The 22,247-nt window shown below is 36.7% G+C and overlaps 1 protein-coding gene across 6 annotated transcripts in view; it reads right to left on the bottom strand.

Annotated features, from left to right (window-relative positions):
* Nucleotides 1-18,533, bottom strand: part of MYEF2 (myelin expression factor 2) — a 41,136-nt gene extending 22,603 nt beyond the window's left edge. For 2 of the 6 annotated variants that reach the window (XM_044229560.1, XM_044229562.1), the window contains exons 1-9: nucleotides 18,306-18,519; nucleotides 10,748-10,956; nucleotides 9,464-9,516; nucleotides 8,245-8,252; nucleotides 8,046-8,139; nucleotides 3,386-3,577; nucleotides 2,529-2,682; nucleotides 1,932-1,981; nucleotides 1,749-1,812 (exon numbers count right to left, since the gene is read on the bottom strand). In XM_044229560.1, coding sequence (XP_044085495.1) covers nucleotides 1,749-1,812; nucleotides 1,932-1,981; nucleotides 2,529-2,682; nucleotides 3,386-3,577; nucleotides 8,046-8,139; nucleotides 8,245-8,252; nucleotides 9,464-9,516; nucleotides 10,748-10,956; nucleotides 18,306-18,466 — 985 coding nt within the window. In that variant the 5' untranslated portion in view covers nucleotides 18,467-18,519. Of the gene's footprint in view, nucleotides 1-1,748; nucleotides 1,813-1,931; nucleotides 1,982-2,528; nucleotides 2,683-3,385; nucleotides 3,578-8,045; nucleotides 8,140-8,244; nucleotides 8,253-9,463; nucleotides 9,517-10,747; nucleotides 10,957-18,305 lie in introns of all 6 variants that reach the window. The other 4 variants (XM_044229561.1, XM_044229559.1, XM_044229563.1 and 1 more) reach the window with 4 other exon arrangements.
* Nucleotides 18,534-22,247: the final 3,714 nt, after the last annotated feature.

The raw sequence follows: 22,247 nt of genomic DNA, 5'->3' as shown, positions 1-22,247 counted from the left end.
ATAAAATGATAAAATTTTGATTCATTGGGAAACTATATCAGTTCTAAACTTGGATATAGTTACTAATTTAGTTTCAAAATATTTAAAGTAAAACAAGAAAAAAGAAGACAAATCCAACATTCTAGTGGGAAATTTTACCACATACAACTCTTAGTAACTGACAGCACAAACAGACATTACTATTAGTAGAGACATAAGAAAATGTAAATGATTAATAATCTTGTTTAATGGACATATACAGAACACTGCACTCACCAAGCACACCTGGAATATATATTAAAAAGTGCCATATATTAAGCTACCATAATGCAAAGTCCAAATCAATTCCAAAAATCACAATCATATCTTCTTTGGCCACACTGTTAAGTTAAAAATTAATAAGAAAAAGCCCCATACATTTAGAAACTCAAAAAAGTATGGCTTAAGAAAAAATCATAATAGTAATTTAATAAAAACTAAATCACAATAAAAATACTCCATACCAAAACCTGCATACAACAGCTGAATTTAATAGTTGTAACTACTTTTATTAGAAGAGAGAGGCTGTAAAATTAGTGAAGTAAACATTCAACTTAAGGAATTTGGACAAAATAAGAGACTAAACCCAAAGAGATAGAAGAAAATATTAAAGCACAGAAAAGAAATTAAGATACAAAAATGAAACTCACTTCTTTGAAAGCACTTACTATAATAAAACTGAAAAATCTAAGCAAAGCTGACCAAGAAAAAAGGGGAAATTGCAAACCTTTGGAATTTATTAAAGCGAAGAACTATAGATGTAGCAGAAATTTAAGAGATTATTTTATGCCAATAAATGTGAAAATGAGGGACGCCTGGGTGGCGCAGTTGGTTAAACGACTGCCTCCGGCTCAGGGCGTGATCCTGGAGTCCCGGGATCAAGTCCCACATCAGGCTCCCAGCTCCATGGGGAGTCTGCTTCTCCCTCTGACCTTCTCCTCGCTCATGCTCTCTCTCACTGTCTCTCTCTCTCAAATAAATAAAATAAAATCTTAAATAAATAAATAAATAAATAAATGTGAAAATGAACAAAAATTATAAAAATCTTGGAAAAATTGAAATGACCAATACTGACTCAAGAAGCAATAGGAAATATGAACAATCATTAGTTCAAGTCTTCCCCCAAATAAAAGAGGAAGGCCAGACAGTATTTACAAGTAATTTCTCATAAAACAGTGCAAGAACAGATTATTCTAACAGAAAAAGAATAAATACTCCCCAACTTAGTACTGTTTCTAATGGCCAAAAACGCAAATAACCTAAAAAACAGAAATACATATAAAATGCGGTCTTGGCAAGTTAAAATCAAAGAATTAGAGCGACATCTATCAATATAAATGCATCTCAAAACAATATTAAACCTAATACAGCAAGTTTCAGAATAATATATACAATATGATATCACTCACCCCAAATTTTTATCCAGCAAAACAATTTCATGGAGTGTTTATGGATGTATAAATGCGTAGCCAAATGACTAAAGCCTAAATGATAAACACTATATTCCTTAAGTTGTTTCCTCTTGATATGGTATCTGGTGGTCAGGAAAGAGGGGGAGTCTCAATTTTATCTGTAAAATTTTACTTTAAAGAAAACTCATCTAAAACAGTATGACCTGTGATAACAACAGGAGTAATTTTATTTTGTCTGTATAAAGAGTTTTGTTTAGCATATAATAAAATTGAAAAACAAAATAGTCTGCACTGTTTCTAATAATAACTTTTACTTACGTGGTAACTGTGGTGTTTTACTATCATGTGAACGGTAGTCTTCATGAGGGACAGACTTGTCATCCTAATTGCAAAAAAAGTTTATTGTACGGTTAATTCATAACTGAAAGGATCTATAATGCAGAGGAAAGCAGATAAAGATTTGAAGAGGTTGGAGGGTTGAAGTGATATATAGGAACTCACCATTTTCACATGCATAGGTCTATCAAACAAAAACTGCCCATTGAACATAGCTGTTGGTTCAGTCAAGGAAACTCAGTTAAGACTATAAAGTTATACTTGAACATACATTTTTAATAATCTTAGAGTTAAGAGTCAGACTAACCTTAAAATTTTAATCATCTTTACTATTGTACTTATCTGTATTAGTCCCTTCCATATACTCAAAGAAAAATCTTGAATTCTTTCCTTTACAGTTTTACTTTATAAATAAAATACAATCTAATCCAACCACTGAAAAAAGAAAATTAACAAGGTTTCATTTAAAGCAATTGCATTAATGTATAATGGATTACATTAACTGTCAACAGCAGATATATATACAATTAGTTGTGGTACGAAGAGAAAGTAGAAAAAAGTTCATTACCAGGCTTATACAATATGGCTAATTCAAGTTTTAAGAGTGACTTTAGTACTTGGACATAGTAAAGGTTTTATGTGCTGGAGACTAAAGTCTAATACACATTTCTAAGCCAAGCAACCTTAAATTCCACAACCCCACAAAATAGTATCAAACTTCTTCAACCTTATTAAATAATGCTAAAGTGTAAATCAGGATACAAATTGCTTGAACTGCTTCAATTGCTTGTTCAAAAGTGACTGTGCCCATTCCTCTGCTCTTGCCATCTTTGTCTTCTTTAATATCTGCCCGCTTTACAGTTCCAGCTATGCTGAACACCTCCTTTAGCTTCTTCCAACCAACTTTGAAGTCAAGCTTAACATAAAATTATATAAAGTTACATACCTAATAAACCCTTCTTCCCATTTATAAATAATACAAACATATCTTTTCTAAACTGTCAAAACTACAAAGAAGTATACTTCTTATTAGACAGTACATCAAGAATATTCAAATAAAAACATCTTAAGTTGTTTAAAATCAGTTAAGCTACATCCACATTGTTCCTTATCCTTAAATTTTTTTTATTCCCAAAACAGTCTCTCAACTGCCCAACCCTGTTTTATACATTTAAAACTTGCACATCTATTTTTACTGAGAAATTCAGTCTTTGGAAAGTATTGTTGATATCACTAACTTTCAAAAGCTTCAAACAAATGACAAACCAACTACAACGTGCACATTCACAAATATCAAATAACAAAGCTAAAGAAAGAAATCCATTTCCCAATATGAACAAAATCACAATGTAACGCAAGTAAACATTTTCAAGAACTGCTTAGGTATTTATAAATTCCACAGTTCTCTTTTAAAAGAATCCTACTCATACTTATACCCTAATCTTATATATATATATAGACTTAAATTAGGTTCGAGTTTACCATTACTGTTTCGCTTACTTTAGTTAAAAATAAGCAAAATGTTCTATAAACCTACAACCCATTCATCTAATTTAAAAATCTCATGATTAGAATTAAACACCGGAATGACAAAATTTTAGACTAAAACTTAAACTTACATTAGCAACAAAAATTGTGGAACCAAGTCTACCAGCCTGCAAATTACTGATAACCTCAGGAGGAATGTTTGGATTATTGAGAATGGAAGGTGGTAAATTCATCAACCCCGATCCCATATCGGGTACATGTCCTCCTGGAAATGATCCTCCTGTTCGTTGCAATGCCCTACGAGCATTTTCTCCATCAGGATCCTATAACACACATTGAATGTTAAATACCACTAGATACATCAGTAAGTCTGTATCATTAAAATAACAACTTCAAATTCTACAGTAGCTATCCCAACTGGCTCAAATTATTGGCCCTCTTGAAGAGTGAGTTTTTCTTATCCAGGGAATTCAGTCCCATAAAAACCTGTGGACAGACAAAAGATTTCAGTCTCCAGGGGTGTCAATTAAATACCTCTTTCCAATCACTAAAGTCACTTAAGAACTTGAAATTAGTTTAATTTTGCCCTTATATTAGTGTACAAATATATGACAGAAAACACAAATATACATAACTCAAAGAGGAACAAAATACTTACTGTTGACTCTTTTCTTTCCAAAATGCAGTAATGGTGAATTCTCACCACCAGATAGATGCCCAAGGCAATGCCAAATGAGACTAATTGAAAGCTTTTCAACAGCGGAACAGACTGTTATAAAACCCAGGAATATTGGAGTAAAGGGGAACTATTATAATGTATAAATTTCATTCCTAAACAAAATATAATTACCCAATTTCCAACCTTCTTCCTTCCTCAACAATGTGTATGACCTGACAATTTTACCAGAGATGAAGGGGGCCGGGGAGTGATAAAGAATGGCTAAGTGTCCAAGTAAAAATGATGCTAAACATTGCTTTTTATTAATAAGTTCATTAACTTTATAAGAGAAATAGTCTACCTTTTTTTTTTTTAAGATTTTATTTATTTATTTGATAGAGAGATCACAAGTAGTCAGAGAGGCAGGCAGGGAGAGAAGAGGAAGAGGCTCTCCACTGAGCATAGAGCCCGATGCGGGGCTCAATCCCAGGACCCTGGGATCATGACCTGAGCCGAAGGCAGAGGCTTTAACCCACTGAGCCACCCTGTCACCCCGAGATAGTCTACCTTTAAACAAAACTAAAAAAGCGAGTGTCAATGTACTTCTCACTCGTATCTCACTAGGTAGAATGCAAAAAACAAGTCCACGTTAACACACTGTACACCATCATCTCCAATACCAAATAATAATGATAAATGTAACCAATCAATGTTACTCTGCTGGTCTCATTTTGGGGATACTAATAAAAAGAAAATTGGATAACCTTAAGAAATTCTCTAGGAAGGCTGGAAGAATAGAAGGTGGAAAAATAAATGCAAGTATAAAGGTATACCAGCTTCCAAAGTATTTCTTCACCATGAAGAAATAAAAATACAAACGTAAAGAAATAAATGTTTTGGAAAATGCTATAAAATTTTTAAGTTAATAATGCTTCACATCTAACTAAAGCTTCAAAAACTTGTACAAATGCAAAATTTAGGACAGTGGTTACCTATGGGGAGAAGAGGAGGGGTAGGAGAGGTGCTTCATAAACCATTAAGATAGGCTGATTGTCCTTAACATCTTAACAATAATAAAGCATATTCCTATATGTCTTTTTATATTTAATATGTATATAAATGTGTACACACAAAAATATATACATACACATAAAAATACATAAAACATATATAAAATATCATAAAATAATATAAATATATAATATATAATAAATATATAATGTGTTATATATAATATATAATATATAATATAAAAATACATAAAACATATATAAAATATCAGGGCGCCTGGGTGGCTCAGTGGGTTAAGCCTCTGCCTTTGGCTCAGGTCATGATCTCAGGGTCCTGGGATCGAGCCCTGCATCGGGCTCTCTGCGCAGTGGGAGCCTGCTTTCCCCTCTCTCTCTGCCTCTGCCTACTTGCAATCTCTCTCTCTGTGTCAAATAAGTAAAATCTTTTAAAAAAAAATAAAATACAATTTATCTAAAACAAATTAACCACTATATAACATGGTTTTTATTCCTCTTTCCCCTTGGATGAGAGCCTGCTGGTCACTACCAGCTATTGCTATTAGAGAGCCTATAAGCTTATAAATGCTACTAAGTCCCATTTAATATAATGAAAAAAACACAATTCCAATATCTGGGAAGGAATACCGGCAATATATTTTTCCTTCCTGAGCTCAGCCACCCATCTATAAATTAGATATTCCTGGGAAACAAACCTTTATGATATTAATCTGAAAAAGCTAGCTGAATGAAGAATACCTCTTCACTTAGCTAGGCCAAACTCGGTTATTTTTCTCTCTTAAAAAAGTTTAAAATGCAGGGGCACCTGGGTGGCTCAGTGGGTTAAGCCTCTGCCTTCGGCTCAGGTCATGATCTCAGGGTCCTGGGATCAAGCCCCGCATCAGGCTCTCTGCTCATGATCTCTGCCTGCTTATGATCTCTGTCTGTCAAATAAATAAAATCTTTAAAAAAAAAAAAAAAAAGTTTAAAATGCAAGTATCCTACATCAATATGGATCACATTAACTCTATACTAGGGTCTCTGAACTATTACTAAGGATCTACGACGTGCTAAAAAGGTTAACACAAACAACATGAACTTGGCCTTTAGCATAAAAACCACCACATAAATGGCTGGCATAGACTACAATAGTAGTTTCCCTACTAATTCTCCACTTCCCAGTCAAAATGTTAAAAGAGGGCCCCTGGTGGCTCAGTTGGTTAGGTGACTGCCTTCAGCTTAGGTCAGGACTCTGGAGTCCCAGGAGTCCCTGGAGTCCCTCTGGGCAGGGAGTCTGCTTCTCCCTCTGACCCTCCCCCTTCTCATGCTCTCTCTCTATCATTCTCTCTCTCTCATTCTCTCTCCCTCTCAAATAAATAAAATCTTAATAAAAAAAGAAAAATAAAGAAATAAAGAATGAAATAACCCCTAGACTCAAACAGAAGTAGAAGAATTCTGAAGCTGACTCCAATAAAGGGATTTAGGATACCTGTATTTTTTGGTGGCACAGCCTTTCATCTTAAGCTATTAACACCTCATACTTAGGATCAAGAAATCAACAACCAGTAACATTCTCACCTCAGACAGGAGTAACAATTATTATTACAGCTAACATTTACTATGTAGTTATTTCATATTTTGACTACCACGCTAAGTGCTTTATATAATAACATCACTATCATAGTAGCTAACATTTATCAAATACTTTACACATATGAACTGAGTCCTTGTAAAATCATCAGATAGCTTCTAATATTATTCCCATTTTAGTGATAAGGAAACAAAGAAATAGAGAGTAATTAAAGTTGGGGAATTTGTTAAGTAATTAAAGGTAAGTAATTTGCCCTAAATCACAGATTATCTGATACAAAAGCCTGACTTCTTTACCATGTTATCTCATTTAATCCTCATAAAAACCCTATTAGGTGAATACTATCAGTAGTGCTATTATAATTACTGAGGTTTAGAGTATAAGTAACATGCCTAGTCACAGAGTTAGAAAGTGTTAAGAGTTGGGACTATACCATAGTCTATCTGGTAATACTATATAGTTTATATGGTATACTATGCCAAATTAAACTGTGACCAACAGTAATGCTCTACTCCAATGACTTGCAACCTTGCTGGTGGAGACTATTCAGGGTCCTAAAGTACATTCTCAATTATTTATGATACAGATTTTAGTAAAAATAGATACTCGTCTGTGATCAAACTATTCAGATAAGAGTAACAATATGAACTAAAGGAAGATATGAGAATGACTTCTATTCAAGCTAATCATTATCAAGGTCAATTACACCTAAGTGTAAATAGTTGTTTTTTTTTTTTTAAAGATTTATTTATTTGACAGAGAGAGAGAGAAAGATATCACAAGTAGGCAGCAAGGCAGGCAGAGAGAGAGAGGAAGGGAAGCAGGCTCCCTGCTGAGCAGAGAGCCCGATATGGGACTCGATCCCAGGACCCTGAGATCATGACCTGAGCCGAAGGCAGTGGCTTAACCCACTGAGCCACCCAGGCGCCCCAATAGTTTTTTATTTATCTTCTGATCATTCTTTTTTCAAGAGATTCATGCTACTACAGTTCCTTTAGTACAAAGGGAATACCTCCACTTTAGAGGTTTCCAAGTTCCAGTTACAAATTTCACTAATAGATTCACAAGTTTTCTTAAATTTTAATCTGGTGCAGTTTCAGGGTAATTTTAATTAAAAGTGAGTATTAATCTTACTCAAAGCCATTAGGTATTTGCATTATTAAGCAACATTTTATTATTAACTGTAAGAATATCTGTTACATTTCTCAAATTAAGCAACACAATCTAAAAATTGAAAATGTCTATACCAAATAAAGTCAGCACCTAAAGTTCGCCATCTTGAAATATCTGAAAATTTTTTTATCATTTATTTATAATAACTTACAACAAATCAAATACATAAAAGTGCTTAAAGACAAATAGGAAACCATGTACAGACAAAACTATCATCAAATATGTAATGCTTTGATAAGCATCTATGCTAAAAAAAAAAAAAAAAAAAGTTGTAGTCAGAGAAATACATCCCCAAAGACGAAAATCAAAGAAAATGTGTCCTTATATTCAAAAGTTTAAATTATTCCAAATATAAATCTTACCTCTTTAATATTCAGGGGTCTTCCACTAAGATCATATTTGTTCATAGTTTCTAATGCTTTCTTTACAAATTCTTCATCTTTGAATTCAACCACACTTAAGGAGGAAAAATTTATAGGAAATGTTTATTTACTAAGTTTACTTCCTTCCAATCAGAAGTTTAAATTTGACTTAAGATACTTTAAAAAAAAAAATTCTTACCCACAACCCTATATCCAGGTAGATTGGTCAATATATGCAAAAGAAAAAAAGTTTTAGATCAGTAGATGAAGTTAATGGCAGACTCTAATATTTAAGTCCATTAAAAGCAATCAATAATTACATTTTGTCTTTTACACTTCCAGAACGTAATAGGCAAGTACCACAAATTTCCTGTCAATGTTTAAATCTGTATTTAAGACAATAAAATCTAGCATTTAACAATCTTAAAGCAAATATTTACTTTTAGAGGCCTCTTCTTTAAATTAAAACTAAGTAATGTCATTGCACAAATTTAATCAAAAGTAACTGAAGGAAATAACTGAAGGTTTCAACATACCTATTCTTACATTGTTAAGAATATTTTCAAAAGATGTATGATGTACAAATTTTATGTATACCTTTCAATTAAAATCACAATAGGAAATAATTGCAATTTTAACTAAGTTCTCTATTACAGAAAACTGGCTGCATACAATTTAACAGCATCCAGTTTAAGTATGTAAAAGAAAATCACCTATGCTAAAGAAACAAATTCATAGAATCATTTTAAAATAATTATGTCATTATATTGTTTGAAGTGCCATTTGTATGTGATGACAAAGCTTTTCTCATGCACCAACTGGTTTTTGCAATATAATTTAACACTTTTAAAAGCTTTCCATTGTATTCTTCTGTGTATTGCTTTCTTGTTGCTAAAAATCAAAATAGTACGACTATCAACCAATTCCTTCTATGTCAATTTAATCATCAAAGTCATTCATACCAATTGGTCAGAGCCCTGCCTATTAACGTAGTCTTGCAGGCTACCAAATTAAGTTCTTCAATATAAGTTTCAAACATACATTCTGAATTAACACCTTTAAGCTATGGGCTTCTCATAGAACTCTTAGGGAAAATTATCAATTCAGTAACTTTTAAAATATCCTTGAAGACATCAAAACACAACAAAAAAAATCCTATATTAAAATCTGTTGGCTAAGAAAAAGCATTACCTTAGAGCATTAGAAAAGTGAATGCCCTTTATGAAACCCATCCCTTCCAGGCAGCTAGTTTGGTCTGGATAAGTGTCAGAGTTGCTCGTATAAAGCCTCAAATCTTGCATAATAAAGTAAAACAAAATGAAACTTAAGTTTCCAAAAACTGGTACAAATATTATACAAAAAAGTAAACTGCTGAGGAACTTTTAAACCTCAAGCAGATTATTGCCCACAGCACTTACCCTTGATTTTCCTTCCGCATCCTTAAAGAGCTCCACGTATGTAACCTCACCAACTACATAAGACATACAAAAGGAAGATACCAAGAAACAATACATTTAAACACCAATATCTTGCTTTACTGCACACCTGTGCACAACTCTACAGAAAAGCACCTATTATTCACCAACAATCAAAACCAGACCAACATACCTCCTATCAATGGCTATATAAATTTAACTAATTTTCTGAAATGTACATCATCCACATTCTCTAAAAAAAGCTAACAACCATATTAACCTAATTCATACTACAGATCATATTTTGGCCAGCATGATATAGTTGGTGAACAAATGCACATATACATACAAATGGTCCCTTAGCCTATCATATTAAAAACATCAACATTAACACTTTTCAAATAACTTTGGTCGCCTACACACAACAGCTGTTTTAAGGTGACTTTCTACCTGAATGTCTTCAATCATATTTGCCATCAGTAAACTAAATTTACAAGTCATGCTTCACAGCAAGCCACACACTTTCTAAATAAAGTCAATGAATAAAACCAATCAAATAGTTGTCACCTTACAACAGATACACCAATGCAAATTTTTTTTTATTTATTAGAAGAGATCAGCCTCAAAGCCAAGTACATAATTTGCAGGACTGTTGAAACTCAATTTTTCAAGAGATAACAAAGCTAACTTTTACAAGATCAAATATTAAAATTATTTTTCCCCAAAACCAACCATGTATATAAAATGAAGGTTTTCAGGTTTTTCTAAAAACAAAACTGCAACAGCAGTAACGCAATTTTAATATAGAACTGCAGAGACAGCATCATGGCATTCATGACAATGCAAACAAAATGAACTCCACAGCCAGATTCCAGACTCCACCAAGATAATAACAAGACAGCTTTTGGAAAAAAATAATCAGACCTTATTATTCATACTTTAACACGCTAAATGTATTGCTTAACTAATGCAATAGTCCTTTAAAAATCTATAAAAACTTCAACTAGACAAAGCAATCACTTTAACAAAATTCTTGGTGGCATGCATATGCTGGCTCACTACTATACCACTAAAATGGGAAAAAAAAAAAAAAAAACTTCATTTATCCATAAGACTTTGTAATGAAATCGTGTCAAGTGAAAGAGGAGGAAAAGAATTCATGTCAAGAAATAAACAAAATTCAATTTTTTGAGTCTGTGTGGCTCAGGGGAATAAAAAACGTTTGCTTAGTTCCCTCCCCTTTCTATATGAAGATTATCCAACAGTGGGTTTATCAGGGATGGTTACCTTTTTCTCTCATTAGATCTTTAATAGCTTGCCATTTCATGTCATATGGAATGTTGCTAATGAAAACTCTGTTTCGATTTGGACCCTTCTTTTCTCCAGTGCCTGAATTCTTGTCTTTTGAATAAGGATGAAATCTATTAGCCTTCTTATTTCCTGAAGATTTTTCTTTTAATTCAGATTTATCTTCTTTGACTGATTCATCATTCTCCCTACGAATTAAAAACAAAACAAGAAGAAAACCTCAGTCATGTTTCTAATAATAGAAGCCTACATTACACAAATATTTTATATTTATCACTTCACTTCACAAAACTCTCCAATAAAACCTTAACAAAGCAGCTGGAGAGTCAGCTTGCTTGCTTTGAAATTACCCAGTGCCATTTCAAAGCAAGGATTTGGGCATCTTACCAAACTTCTCATTTAATAATCCTCTTTTTTTGCATATTAAATAGCTGCAGCATCCAGTCTCCCAGCTTCTCCCATTATACTACTTAATAAATATTATTAGAACCTAACAAGAGGGGAAAATGGGTGATTTTATTCCTAGAATATATGTAACAGCCCTCTTTTTTTGTTTTTTAAGATTTTATTTATTTTATTTGACAGAGATCACAAGTAGGCAGAGAGGCAGGCAGAGAGAGAGAGGGAGGAGGAAGCAGGCTCCTTGCTGAGCAGAGCCCGATGTGGGGCTCGATCCCTGTAACAGCCCTCTTTAAAGAAGTCCTAACTTTCCGAGCTTCAATCAAAACTCTATAAAGAATTAATCTGAAAAAAAAAAAAAAAAAAGAATTAATCTGCAAAAGGATACCCTGAAAAAAGTTTATCTCTTCAAGATTAACAGTTTCTTCACGTACTTTCTCCTCCTTGTTTAAAAACATAACTAAAATACATGGTTTTATTATCTATATATGCATATACTCCTACATTTCTTGTAAATTTTTTCTATTCTCAATTTTGATCAATGTAATTAATTGGTGAGGTATTCTAATATTTTCATACTCTGTATTTCCTGTGTATTAACCTATAAACTAGGATAGGGTACTTCATAGAATCATGTAACTTTTACTGGTAGTTGTTACCTAGAAGGTGGGATGGAGTATGAGTGGAGATGGGAAGCAGTACATAGAGGCAACACAAATAAGAATTTTATAAATCTACTTTTTAATGAGAACCTAAATGGAAAAATATTTAATTTCTAAGACTGCAATCATAAGTGGGGGGTTTGGGAGGTTGGAGAAGAATAAATAAAACAAGATGGGATCCAGAGGGAGACAAACCATTAACAGACTCTTAATCTCACAAAACAAACAGAGGGTTGCAGGGCAGGGAGAAGGTGGTGGGGTTATGGACACTGGGGAAGGTATGTGATATGGTAAGTCCTGTGAAGTGTGTAAACCTGGCAACTCACAGACTTGTACCCCTGGGGCTAATAAAACATTATATGTTAATTAAAAAATAAAAAATTATAAAAAAAAGACTGCAATCACAATGCAACTATATGATGGTACCCACCAACCATCTATAACATGTAAATATAAGCTTAAAGAAAACCTTATAGATAAAAATCTGGGTATATATTATAAAAATATAATTTTCTTTTCAAAAGTAATCTTTTTTTTACAGAAGAAATAACAATAGGTTTCTTTTAAATCACTAATTACTCTAGTGAATCTAAAACTGTTTAGTAAAACTTCAATTTAAAGTAATTTTCCATGAGGTGCCTGGGTGGCTCAGTTGGTTAAGCATCCAACTCTCGAGTTCGGCTCAGGTCATGATCTCAAAGCCCCGCATCTGGCTCTATATTGGGCATGGAACCCACTTAGGAATCTTTCTTTCCCTCTCCGTCTGCACCTCCCCATACATGCCACCCCTCTACCGCCGCCCCCCCGTTATCTCTCTCCCCTCTCTAAAAAAATATAAACAAACAGATAAATAATTTTCCACAAACACATACTAATAAAAATCTCTGGGAATGACATTCAAAATCCAAATCTTTTAAAGCTTCCTCGCTTAGTCCAACAACCAACCAGGATTCATAATGCAGGCTCTAATTTATCTTCTAAGCCAAGTAACTGTGGGAATCTATACACTGCAGTGCTCCACACACACCTAATGTGGTCATTTGTTCCTTACTATACTAAGCTTTTTAGGTACTACTTTCCTTTTTTTTTAAAGATTTATTTTATTTATTTATTTGACAGAGATCAGAAGTCGGCAAGAGGCAGGCAGAGAGAGAGGAGGAAGCAGGCTTCTCACAGAGCAGAGAGCCGATGCGGGGCTCGATCCCAGGACCCTGGGATCATGACCCGAGCCGAAGGCAGCGGCTTAATCCACTGAGCCACCCAGGCGCCCCAGTACTACCCTGAGTAGGTAAGAGCACAGCCATAAATAAATTATGTAAAAGTGTAAGAACAAAAACTCTCTGCATTGGTATGAGCAGCATCTAGCACTGTGACTGCACATAATATGTCACTCAATAAATACTAATTTTTGAATGCATGAACAGTCAATTAAGAACCCATCCTAATATGAGCACAGATGGTGCTGCTGTCTGCCAGAAAAACTGCTAAAATCAAGGAAGAGACATTAAGGGCCAAACTTGCTCTGCCAGCCTTTTCAGACCTCAACAGGGGCACCTTTCCTGTCAAACATCTCTCACCAGAAATGGCACAGCCTATAAGTGGTCTTCACAACTGTCCAACTCCACCAAGTACCTATCTGTCTGAATAGTGTGCCACTTCCGAAAATGGCAGGAAGCAGCCAAAAGGTACAGAGGCCTTTTCTCTGCTTGCTGAGTACAGCAGATACAAGAACTCTTCTTTTTAATTCCCCAAAGAACCCATTTACATAGTAGGCTGAATTCAGTGAATGGCTTTAAAATAAGTCTCTTCAGGTAACCCGACATCTATATAGTCGCTAGCTCAATGCGCCTTCTCCTACCTATTTTCTTCCTGGATGGAACCAATTATGAAAATGGCACAAAGTTCTAAAATACTATGTTCTTCTATTCTTACATGAATGTTGTGTTTGCTGACAACAATCTGATAATTCCATTAAAAAAGCAGTATTATAGGGACACCTGGGTGGCTCCGTTGTTTAAGCAACTGCCTTTGGCTCAGGTCACGTTCCCAGAGTCCCAGGATTGAGCCCTACATCGGGCTCCCCGCTCTACAAGGAGTCTGCTTCTCCCTCTGACCTTCTCCCCTTTCATGTTCTCTCTCACCGTCTCTCTTTCAAATAAATAAATTAAATCTTTTTTTAAAAAAAGCAATTATTGGGGTGCCTGGGTGGCTCAGTGGGTTAAGCCACTGCCTTCGGCTCAGGTCATGATCTCAGAGTCCTGGGATCGAGCCCCGCATCTGGCTCTCTGCTCAGCAGAGGCCTGCTTCCTCCTCTCTCTCTGCCTGCTTCTTTGCCTGCTTGTGATCTCCATCTGTCAAATAAATAAATAAAATCTTAAAAAAAAATTAAAAAATATAAAAAGCAATTATTGTGTAGGGTAGGATACCTTCTCTAAAATATTTATTCCAACAATGATAAGACAGAGCAATTTCTTCAAGTTTTCTCCAATTAGCAGCATATTAAAGATACTGTTACACTGCTCATCTATAATGCATAAATTATCTATGGAACGCAGATCAGTTTAGTGGCTAGAGGTATGGTCTGATTATTAAGAAAGTAAGATATAGGGGCGCCTGGGTGGCTCAGTGGGTTAAGCCTCTGCCTTAAGCTCAGGTCATGATTTCAGGGTCCTGGGATCTCTGCTCAGCAGGGAACCTACTTCCCTGCCCTCTCTCTCTGCCTGCCTCTCTGCCTGCTTGTGATCTCTGTCTGTCAAATAAATAAATAAAATCTTAAAAAAAAAAAAAAAGAAACTAAGATATAATTATTCAATTCCTAAACTCTTTTTATGCCATAAATACACCATGAAATAGATAATTAAGATACATGTGAAAACTCTCAGAGAAACGACACTACATAATATCAAATATTGGCACTAGATCCTGAATTCCATGTAATAATGCTCAAACTATTGATTTAAACAAACCCTCTTCTTAATGTACTTGAGATAAAGACTGTGACTATTTTAAATCACTAACAGGTTATCTACTCTTAAGATGGAATTATGCCTACCCAAATTATAATATAAATATCTGAAAAATCAATATTCAACACCAAATAAGGAAAATAGTTTTAATTTTAAAAACAGTGCTATAGGGGCGCCTGGGTGGCTCAGTGGGTTAAAGCCTCTGCCTTTGGCTCCGATCATGATCCCAGGGTCCTGGGATCGAGCCCCGCATCAGGCTCTCTGCTCCACGGGGAGCCTGCTTCCTCCCCTCTCTCTCTCTGCCTGCCTCTCTGCCTACTTGTGATTTCTCTCTGTCAAAAAATAAAATCTTTAAAAAAAAAAAAAAAACAGTGCTATAGTATGCAATCTAAAATTAAGCACAGGGGCACCTGGGTGGCTCAGTGGGTTAAGGCCTCTATCTTCAGCTCAGGTCATGATCCCAGGGTCCTGGAATAGAGCCCCGTATCAGGCTCTCTGCTCAGCAGGGAGCCTACTTCCTCCTCTCTCTCTACCTGCTTCTCTGCCTACTTGTGATCTCTGTCAAATAAATAAATAAAATAAAATAAAATAAAAAATAAAAATAAAATTAAGCACAGTTCCATTCTTTACTACCAATATGGTTAAAAAAAAAATACTACACTTCAAACACTTCACTTTGCTTCAATGCTTAATATTTCATACAATATTTTATACCCTAATATAACTCTCAATCTCTATATACGGTTTTACCTAAGCACACAGAAATAATAAAGAGTTGTAACAATACTGCTATTTTATCTCCTAGTCACTTAAGAAAAGAACTGGTATACCATTTTGACATAAACAAAAAGACTAAACCTAGGAAAACATCTTTAATTTCTTGTCAAAAGATGTGAATATGCCCACAAAGTCCTTGTGCATAAGTTTCATGATCATAAAAGTTCACATCTGCATTTCTTAAACAAACATACTAGGCCTTTTATTTTTTTTTTCATTTTATGTATTTATTTGACAGAGAGAAATCACAAGTAGGCATAGAGGCAGGCAGAGAGAGAGAGGGAAGCAGGCTCCCTGCTGAGCAGAGAGCCCGATGTGGGACTCAATCCCAGGACCCTGAGATCATGACCTGAGCCGAAGGCAGAGGCTTACCCCACTGAGCCACCCAGGTGCCCCTATACTAGGCCTTTTAAAGCGTAAGGCCTAGGAGCGCCTGGGTGGCTCAGGTCATGATCTCGGGGCTCTGGGATGTAGCCCCATGTCTGGTTCTCTGCTCAGCAAGGAGCCTGCTTCCCCTTGCCTCTCTGCCTACTTGTGATCTCTCTGTCAAATAAATAAATAAAATCTTTTAAAAAATAAATAAATAAGTAAAGCATAAGGCCTTGGGGATACAAAGATGAGTAAGACACAGGGGTCTCCATCCTCAAGGACTATGGATTAACCTCAGAAAAGTCATTTCAATCTTGGTAAGTGGCACTCTGTTCACTTCTAAGTAAGGCAATATTTGGTAATTTTTATAATCTGTGAATCCTTATCCTTAAAAATATATGGTAATCAACTTAAGGATTGTGGGTTGGATTGTTAAGTACACATACAGTAATCAACTCAAGGGTTTTGTGTTGGATTATTAACTACTCCAGTTGGTTCTTAGAGTTTAAAAAAAAAAAAAAAGGTTTTTTTAGGTTGACGCAGGTAAATGTCCCTATTATTCAGTATGAGTGACCCATGCTGGACCACTATATGGTTCTTATGGAATTGACAGTACAAGAAACCCTTGAGAATAAATTTGCATCTTTACTCAACTTTTGAGAAAAGAGGAAGGGCGAGAGATGAATTATAAGCAATATGAAAGAATCTTCATTTGTATTTACTAGTAACATTCCCTAATTTCTTCACTTTATAGTCTCCTCATCTTCAGTTAGAAGTGAAAGAGATTCTTTCCTACCTCTGTCCTCTCCTATCCAGGTAAGCCAAAATGAGACTTTAAAAGAGATTAGAGACTTGGGAGGTTTAGATACCAGCTTTATCTGTACTGACACTATTATACTAATCATACCCAAGTATAGTAGGGCTTCTTTCTGTAATTCAAGGCTGTACCTTTTGTTTAGCAGGCAAGCCCATGTTCAGATATAAACAAAAAGCACATATTTTATACTTAGCATTCCAATGTTTTGTATTCGAATTTATGATGCCAAATTCCAGACAGCCAACATTTTGGCAGGCATGGTATAAAGTGCTCACTTTCCCTCAGCATTTGCACCTAGCAACAAATTCCACTGAGGTTGAATCTCTTATACCTACATCTCTATTCTACCTAGAAGATGCCACTTGTGCTATTCAAACCCAACTAAGAACAAGAGTGTCATAACTGAGCTGGGAGAGCTACCTCATCTGCACTCAACCCGTACACAAACTAGTCCAGGTCTTACCCTATTGCTTCAAACATTTTATACAAAAGAAAAGAACATTTCTCTTCCATATTTTAGTGTGACCGTATGTTCACTGCCTTCTACTCTGAAGCATAACTGAGAGAAGGAAAAGGATGTTTGGGCTAAATTATTAACATACTTTCAACTTCAAGTTTAAAGAGCTGAGCACATGCAAAGGAATGCCTGATTCATATCCCCTACATAACAAGAACAATGGGAAGCATGGTATTTTCTTATAACTAGAAATTATGGATTCGAGCTAACTAAATTCTTTATAAGCCCTGATGACTGGGGCAATCTTAGAAGTAGTGGGTTTTCTTCAATTAAAAAACAAAATCTTATTTTACCAACTTACCAAAAATTAAGAACAAACCATCACAAGATGAGTTCTTAAAAAAGAACCTGCATGACTTACAAACATTTGCGGGGTCGGGAGTGGGAGGGGAGCAAGACACCACGCACCTTTTCCCTTTCAGAATAACCTCTTACCAATTCAAGAATAACACAATGGATTCAGTCTAACAGCACACTCTTAAACTTCCTCTTGGTATGTATCAGTTCAGAAATTAATACATCCTTTGGAAAGCGACAATAAACACTGAACTTCTAAAGCTTAGAATAAGGCCAGGAGAAGGGGCAATATTCCTTTTAAATACGTTCTCTGTAGTTAAGAGGAAATGTCCGATGATGTCATCCCTAGATACTCCCTAGTGATGAACACTAACTACAGTACCGGGCTTTAAAAGGGGGACCATTTTCCCGCAGACCGTGGTGGCCGCGGAGCTTTGCTCAAAGGTTCTCCAGCTGAAGTCTGGGAAGAAGGGGTGACCCGCAGTCTCGGGAGGATCAACAGGGGAGGGGCGTCGGCCCCGGGCTCGCACCCAGGCTCCCCCGGCACCGTGCTGGAGGGTAAGGCCTGGGAGCGGCCCGGCTTGCACCTGCTCCTCCCGCCGCCCACGGCCCTGGGGCGGTTATCCTTCACCGAGGCCCAGGCCGGCTTCGACCCCCCACACACAGGCCCGCCCGCCACAGGCCGACTCCCCACCCCCCACCTCGCCCCGGTCCCCGGAGAAAAAGACAATACATTTTAACGCCATTGGAGCTGCTGCTGTGTTGCGGCGGCTGCTTCTCCGGCTCCGGCGGGTGCGGTTCTCGCCGCGGCTCGCCCGGCTGCTCCACGGGCTGCTGATGCGGACTGTCGTCGCCAGCGGCCCGAAGCACCTCGGGCTTGTCGGCGTCCGCCATCCCGCTACCGCTGCCTCCGCCTCCCCCTCAGCCGCCTGCGCTGAGGGGCTCCGAGCGCTACAATGGCGGCGGCCGCGAAAGCGGTAACGGATCCCGATTTGAAAAGGCCCCGAGCGCTCAGTTGCCCGGATCTCGCGAGAACCGGTCGGAGCTGGGAGACTGGGAGAGGGTGTGAGCCTGATGTGGGGGGTGGGAGTGGAGGGGTAGGGGGGAGGGATGGGGTGGCGGCGGGTCAGGGCCGCCATTGCTACGGTCCACCCTGCCTGAGCCCGGGGAGGTCTTGACTTGTCCAGAAGTCCCCGGTGGGACCATGTTCTGACCACCAGCCTGCCTGTCGCTTGGCACCCAATGGGGTCTTCGCTTACAGAAGTCGGCTCTGAGTGCTAGAAATCCCTAGAGCTCTGAAACCCAGACTATTCAATTCATCCCTGGTAGGGGCAGTTTAAATTAAAGAGGCACATACCACTTTGCATCTTTAAAGACATCTGCAAATCTTCGGACTCTCCTTAGAAATCCTTTGAATAATGCAAATAAATCACTTGCCACTTGAATGCCTAGGCACCCTGTGGACATTCAATAAATAGTTATTGATGACAGGTTGCAATTCACCAAAATGAATAGCTTTGAATTTCTTTGAATTCTGGTTGTTCTTAAGAAGGAGGCTTTCCTTTAGAACTCGGCTATCAGCTTACAAAAAGATGACTGAAGTTTTTGAATTCTCTGGGCAGCCACCAGTGAGGAGAATCTATAATTTTAATAAGAAATCTTCTACTAAAAAAAAAAAAAAAAAAAGAAATCTTCTACTAGAATGGCTGATAATGGACATTTTGGTTTGGAGTTCTGTTTATTTTATGTTGATGAAAATTATATTTGAAGCAGTTAATAGGTTTTCAAACAAATTTAATTACCATGTGGAGTTTTAAAATAGTCATAGATTTTTCCCCTAAATATGAAAAAGTAACCCTTTAAACTTAATCAACTCCTAACTCCTGAATACTGTAATAATATTTCACATTTAAATAACCTTTGTCAGGGGCGCCTGGGTGGCTCAGTGGGTTAAGCCACTGCCTTCGGCTCAGGTCATGATCTCAGGGTCCTGGGATTGAGTCCCGCATCGGGCTCTCTGCTCAGCAGGGAGCCTGCTTCCTCCTCTCTCTCTGCCTGCCTCTCTGCCTACTTGTAATCTCTCTCTGTCAAATAAATAAATAAAATCTTTAAATAAATAAATAACCTTTGTCAGCCGAAAAGCTTAAAGACTTTCCCAAAAGCTTTTTTTTTTTTTTAAGATTTTTATTTATTTCTTTATTTGACAGGGAGAAATCACAAGTAGATGGAGAGGCAGGTAGAGAGAGAGAGAGAAGGAAGCAGGCTCCCTGCTGAGCAGAGAGCCCAATGCAGGACTCGATCCCAAGACCCTGAGATCATGACCTGAGCCGAAGGCAGCGGCTTAACCCACTGAGCCACCCAGGCGCCCCCCAAAAGCTTCTTTTAATAAAGAAGCTAACACATGGTTTACATGCTTTGCAGAATATCACACACAGATTAGTGGTAAAGTGGTAGTTAGAAACTAATATTCAAGAAATACATAACTTCCTCATTTTCCCCCATTCTTTGGCATTTTAATTATGTAGATTTCTGCCCTTAACCAAAAAAATACCTTGGAGCAGAAGAGTTGAACTACTTCATCAAACATACACACATTAAAAAATCGGAACAGTCTTAGTCCTGAGGAATACACTTGGTAAAATACTACTGTTTGGGGTTCTATTGACATTATTTCATAAACACAACACATGCTGTTGTAGTTGATTCATGAATTCCTTATCTTCAGTCAATCCCAAAACTCAGCATTTGGAACAGCAGAAAGGCATTGAATTCTGAAACCTGGGTTTGAACCCCAGCTCTGCCACTTCTGCCTGTTACTCCTTGGGCAGGTCACTTAACTTCTCAATCTTTCTGTAATAAATAAGGATGATACTACCTACTTTACAGGATTAAGGTGAGAATTAAAAGAAAACACTTTATGTAGGGCAAAATGCTATATGAATATAAAGTAGTATTAGAATTCTCTATCTCTCCAGGCTGAGCAGGGTTTTAGTCAAAGAGAAGTCAGGTGATTTTTCCATAGAACTGAACTATAAGTAATTTCAAACATTCATCACCCTCTATTATTCTTTTGCTATAGTTGATTTTAATGATGAAAACATAATCCAGCTATCCCTAATGCAGTATATTCTTGCAAAATCTTTCAATAGATGGAATTTAATATTTTTAAGAGAACTTTATGCTTAAAACAGAGTAGTAAGCACATGAGGAATATGAAAATGCATATAACAGTGTTGGGGAGAACATTTATAAAAAGTATTATTTGAGTGCTAAAGCAGAGATAAATGTGAAGCATAATTAAAAATTTATTTATAAAAAATTTTATTTACCAAGAGACTGATCTGCTTGGTGTAGTGTGTTAATTAAAATATTCCATTAAAATATTTTTGTTGATTGCTGAGCTTTTTTGGTACCCCTTAAAATGTTGTGCCTAAAACAAATATTTCCCTTACTGTAACTTAGTCCTGGCCCTAATAAATGCAACAAAGGGGAGAGGCTAATTTATGAAGAGGGATTGGTGAGCATTTCATGGAAGAGCTAGATCTTTAAAAGATGAAGAGAATTGGGGCAGCTTCTAAAGAGAAAATAATTAATACTACTGCATTAGATTGCTCTATGATGTTTCCTTCCTCTCATGTTATCAATATTATAATTACCTTAGCTAAATCTGCAAAAAATAAAAAATCATTATTAACATTCTATTACTACATTCTATTTCTCTATTGTCCTTCCTTCCTTCCCTCCACTGTTTTTTTTTTAAGTCTATGTATACATACTGAAAAATTCTTGAGTAATGCTTTAGTTTTTATCTTCTCACAATTCCCACTGCAAATGTTATTATTTGCAATTGCAGAAAATGTATAACTGGTACAACATCACATAACCACTTAGTTGGGGGGGGTGTTTGTGTGTGTGTGTGTGTGTGTGTGTGTAGGGAGGGGTAGATTGAAAGAGGCCATTATACATATCTGGAAATTTAAGCCTAAAATTCCAAAATATTTTCAATCAATACTTTAATGTGTGTGTTATTTAGGAATTGTGTTCACCTGCTAATAATAAAGACTAGAAATAATTGTGTCTTCAAAAAAATAGAAGTTACTACTTTCTTAAGTAAAAGTGGTGCAGAAGTAGGCATCACAGAGCAGGTATGGTCATCATGGGCTAAGGTTCCTTCTAAATCTTGCACCATCCTTGTGTGTGGCTTCCAATGTTATGGCCCAAAATGGCTACTGGAGATCTAGGCATCTTGAACTCACTGGAGGCCAGAAGTAGTTCAGAAAAGGGGTGTCCTATCTAGAAGTCTCAAATGTTATGCCCCAATAATGGGTCCATGATTAAAGGAGCAAGACTGATACAAAGTGAAGGTCAAGCAAAGCTTTATTTCACGCCAAGCATCAAGAATCTAACCGAACGTTCGGGGACTCACCTCTTACAAGAGATGCGACCCTTCTCTGTTTCACAGTCTAGCTTTTAAGGGTAAAGGCCATGCGGTCAGGTCTGGCCGCGCACAGGTGACCAATGAGATGGTAACACACACAGGCACAGTAATGCTAGGTGAAAAATTGAGTTACAATTTACCCTAGTAGACATTTGACCCAGCCTATCACCTTGTTTGGGATTGACACCCAAAAGGCTCCCAAAGGGGGGGGCCTATACTCCTTGGTAACCAGGGAGA

Source organism: Neovison vison, chromosome 13, assembly GCF_020171115.1.
Source record: "Neovison vison isolate M4711 chromosome 13, ASM_NN_V1, whole genome shotgun sequence".
Lineage (NCBI taxonomy): Eukaryota > Metazoa > Chordata > Mammalia > Carnivora > Mustelidae > Neogale > Neogale vison.
This window is presented reverse-complemented; position numbering and strand designations above follow the sequence as displayed.